Raw genomic sequence first — 4222 nt, 5'->3', positions numbered from 1 at the left:
TTTCAAGGCATCTGACATATTAGGTGCAGTTAAGGAAGATGCGATAGAGAGACATTCTGTGAGAATGACAGCATCTGTTATTGATAGGTGTAATTTGCCGCAAGGCTATGACAATTGCAAGGAATTCCGCTTGACAAATAGGCGCAAAGTTAGGTAAACAACTTGAAAAAAAAAAAAGGCTAATCCAAACTGAGAATACCATTCCCACTCCTGCCTTTTCTTCGCAAACTGATTAGGAACGATTGAAAGTTGCCCTTCAGCGTTTTCTTTCCTGTTTCTTGTCAAATCAGATAGATTATGCCGAGATATGCACAAACACAGATATTGCTTCGTGAGAACATAAATTCTTTATTTTAAAGACAGGCTCGTTTACATAAATCGCAACATGTTTATACGCATTTCTTGGAAATAATGTTTCTCTTTTGGTTATGTCGAGCAGAATACACTATTGATGGTGACATTTCATGGTATAAACAGAATAACTCAGTAGATCATAGGAAATTTGTTTCTGCATGCAGCTTTCGCCCTCTCGAAATGAGCGCCAATGCTGAGACACTGGTAAGTTAGGATTACAAATATTTGCGAAACTGGCGCCTACAACTTGGAACTGCCTAACACCACGATTAAAATGGGAATGAATGTAGCTACATTGATTCACCACGGCGTGTACAATAGGGGTCAACTACGTTGTCAAGCTTATTTTAACATCTAATCTCCCGCATTCAAGGAATGAATGAGCGTGCTGAGTGAAGTTGAACAGCGTCCGGGTTCCAGTTCCAAGCACACGCGCCAATGTTCAGGAAAGTCTTCGTCAATGAGGGACTTACTCTTGAGGACTTGTCCGCAACGTTCAAGGCGCGTGGTCCGCGGTGACACCCACCGACACCAATGAGGGTCATCCTCGAGAAGCGTTCGTGGAACACGGGCATCGCAGTCAGGTGGCGTCACTCCTGCCGATCGAATAGGTCAGCAAAAGTGGACACTCGGGAGCCTGGCCATCATCGAGGGGGCCACTGCTGGAGGCAAGGTCGACAGAATCCTACGTCTTCGGGGCGAGGTTTCGTTCCTATGATGCTGTCTATGCTGAAACTCGGCGCTGGTGGCTTGCGCCCGCTCAGTACGACTGGCGGTGGAACCGAGGTCATCGGTGGTAGCACGTGCAGCGCCGGCAGTGGCAGGAACGCCTGCTGGTACGGAATTGGTGGAACCAGGGCGCCAGGGAAGAGAGGGTGCTGCCTCAGTAGATCCCCGAAAAAGAATCCATCGCCGAGTGGATCGGGTGGCTGTCGCTTGTACCGCTTGCGGCGCCTGAGGAAGCTTCCGTTGTCGAACATGTCCTCGCTGGCTGGATCGAGCGTCCAGTAGTTTCCCTTGCCAGGATTGCCAGGCTCTCTGGGGATTTTCACGAAGCAATCGTTGAGCGACAGGTTATGACGAATTGAATTCTGCCACATGGGATACTTATCCCGGTAGAAGGGAAACCTGTTCCGGATGAATTCGCAAATCCCGGAGAGCGTCAGTCGTTTCTCGGGGCTCTGAAGGATCGCCATTGTGATGAGAGCGATGTAAGAATAAGGTGGTTTCACTGGTGGAGCCTTGGCATCATCCTCCTTGCTTTTCGTCTTTACCGAGCAAGACTTTGGAGACTTGCTCGGCTTGGAAGCCGTCGTTGTCGAATGCGACGACTCCGCCCTGGCGACGTGCAGCGCGTACGGCGTCGTATCGGTGGCCACAGCGCTTGCTGTAACGTTGCCACCGGGCCTTTTGATGCTCGGTGCGCTGTCCAGTAGCAGGAACCGCGGTTCCGCGACCGCGGCACGACAGCTTTGCAGGCTGAGCTCGACCGCGTCCCTCATCGCTTACTCCGGTCAGACAGCGCGCGCTTCGTCGGCTTTCCCGCGCCGCGGCATGGGCGGGCCGCGCAGGCGGGATCTCTGGTGGCCGACGCCCACTGCTTTTGTAAGCCGCCGCCAGTGGAGAGGGGAGGAGTTCTTGCGGTGGGGCTTTGATAGCAATGTTTGGCCGTTATTGTTCGCCTTTCGCCCGGCGCCTTTGGCGTCCGCAGTTGGGGATGCTGCTGTTTGGCGTAAGTACCCCCCTCTATGTCGTTTGATACACTTCAGGACCTCCTTGCCACCAACTGCGTGCGTGCGGAAATTCATCGGATCAGGGGCGCCAGAAATGAACGGCACACCCTCGCTCCCCCACCCCATCTTGTATCCATGCCCGTTCGCGGCTGTTTAGCTTTATTGCTTTTTCATCCCGCATCGTGGGGTGCTATGTGCGGAAGCTCCCCGGATAACTTTTACATATTGCGAAAAACAAGGAAATGTCACCAATGTGAGTTTCTTTTTTTTTTTTTTTTTTTTTTGCCGCCGTGCTTTCCTGTCGCTCACTCCGCTTTTCGCTCCCCCTCTCGGTCCACGCGAGGATGTTTCCGCCAATCAGAGGCCATCAACGTGCGCGCCTCGCGATTTTTACGCGCCTGTGGATTCGCGGTTGCCGTAATGCGCGACAATGGCATTTGCCTGACCAACCGCTCGACGTTGCAGCGTGGTGAAAATGATTGAATTGCACTCAGCCGAGAACATCCCTTATTGTCGCTAGCGAGGCATTGCGGTTAAGACAGAAGGCGTTGTCTCCTTCTTCGTGTAGTACACTCTGTGCCCTCCTTTCATCGCTGTGTTGCTGCCACACCGGAGTTTCCGTTGCTGTTATTTTCTTAGCGCTCCTTTGAAAGCGCACTCGAGGCGATTCCGTGGGTTTCGTATCAAGGGTGTCTCTTTGTACGGATGCAGCTCTGGCTGAGGAAAGCCGTGAACTGAACAGTTCCTTTGTGCCGAACTCTGCCTCATCAGATGGCAACATTTGCTTTACATGCCTTTCGCTTTTTTACAATGCACGAGAGACACGTCACTGCGGTTACCGGCTTCATTTGGTCATTAAGCGTGAAAAAAGCAGAGTCAGAGGCATTGGAGACAACGCGTTCATCACGCTGACATTTTTTGTTTTCTTTTACGCTTTGAGTAGAGATAAAGTATGACCATACAGCCCAAGCGAAACCTCTGCTAGCTGATTAAAGAACGTCTCGGGCCTGTTCCCTTCTATAGTTCTGCGGGAAAATGCATATATATATATATATATATATGTAACACTACGATGAATTGCAGACGTGGCCTGGCTCATACCCCAACTTTCTATTCTGACTTCTTCCTCCTCGGCTTCTATACTACAAGTCACTGCCTTCCTACGTCACAGGATTCCCCCTCCCCCCGAAAGAATGCGCGAGTTACAATCAACAAAACAACAAAAAGCATAAAGTGAAGAATGTCAAAATGCGCGGTTGTTCGATTTCAGGAGGGAGTTTCTTAACTCGCACAAAAGCTTCACGGTATAGGGCAGCAGTCCGGTCATATCTAGGGTAGCTCTGGTGGACGAGGCTGGCTGTTGCGCCAGCATAACCCTGCCCTGCACATCTCCACTGATGATGACACGACTCGAGGTCTTGTGAAGAACGAACAAGGCTTGAAATCTGTGTAGCATTGGATTGACGAATGTCTTTGGCATCGGATCCAGCGCCGTCGTGGCAATAGATGCTTTGCTTCTATTCGGCGCGCGTGAGAACTGAGGATGATGGGACAATGTCTTTTTTTCTCCGTTGTATTCGTAGTAGCTTCATGTCTCTTTCGTAACTTTCTGTGGCGTTCTCTCAGTTTGTTGGATCGCAGACATGGCTTTGAGAACTGGTGCAGAAAATTTTGTCGACGTTGCTTACTGCAAAGTTGGCTTAGGCATCGACTTTGTCTTTGCTTCTTTAATTGATGTTGTCTCTGATGACCTTTCAGCCACAAGTGCATTCGTGAAGAGGTTTCACTTGATCGTTGTTCTTGTTCGAGTAGCCGTTGCAGTTCTTGGAGTTCGTGGAGTTGCCTTTGTTGAAATTGCTCGTCTTGTTGTGAAAGTTCGTCAGATGGGCCTCTTTCAGGAACATGAGTCTGCTTTTCTTTAGATGGTGATGTGATCAGTAGATTGTTGGTAGTCGACACTGTACTGCTAGGCTTGTCTTGCGATGAAAGCAGCGTGACAGGCTGATGAGAAAGCTCCCAAGATGGTTGTGAGTCATCCTTGAATGTAAATGCTTCTGTCAGTTGACAATGCGCCGGCGTTGGATTCGAAATTCCTGCAGTGCTTTGGCTCACATGTGTGTTACCACTTGACGATG

General features: G+C 50.1%; 1 protein-coding gene across 1 annotated transcript; it reads right to left on the bottom strand.

The window, feature by feature from the left end:
- Positions 1-324: 324 nt before the first annotated feature.
- On the bottom strand, positions 325-1889 carry LOC119181054 (forkhead box protein D3-A). The gene has a single exon (XM_037432231.2). The coding sequence runs from the start codon at positions 1854-1856 to the stop codon at positions 999-1001; it is 858 nt and encodes a 285-aa protein (XP_037288128.1). The 5' UTR covers positions 1857-1889; the 3' UTR covers positions 325-998.
- Between the last annotated feature and the right edge of the window lie 2333 nt (positions 1890-4222).

The sequence above is a fragment of the Rhipicephalus microplus genome, unplaced genomic scaffold (assembly GCF_043290135.1).
Source record: "Rhipicephalus microplus isolate Deutch F79 unplaced genomic scaffold, USDA_Rmic scaffold_14, whole genome shotgun sequence".
NCBI lineage: Eukaryota > Metazoa > Arthropoda > Arachnida > Ixodida > Ixodidae > Rhipicephalus > Rhipicephalus microplus.
This window is presented reverse-complemented; position numbering and strand designations above follow the sequence as displayed.

Excerpts from the sequence above, each read along its gene's own strand:
- LOC119181054 (XM_037432231.2), bottom strand. The coding sequence starts at position 1,856 with ATGAGGGACGCGGTCGAGCTCAGCCTGCAAAGCTGTCGTGCCGCGGTC.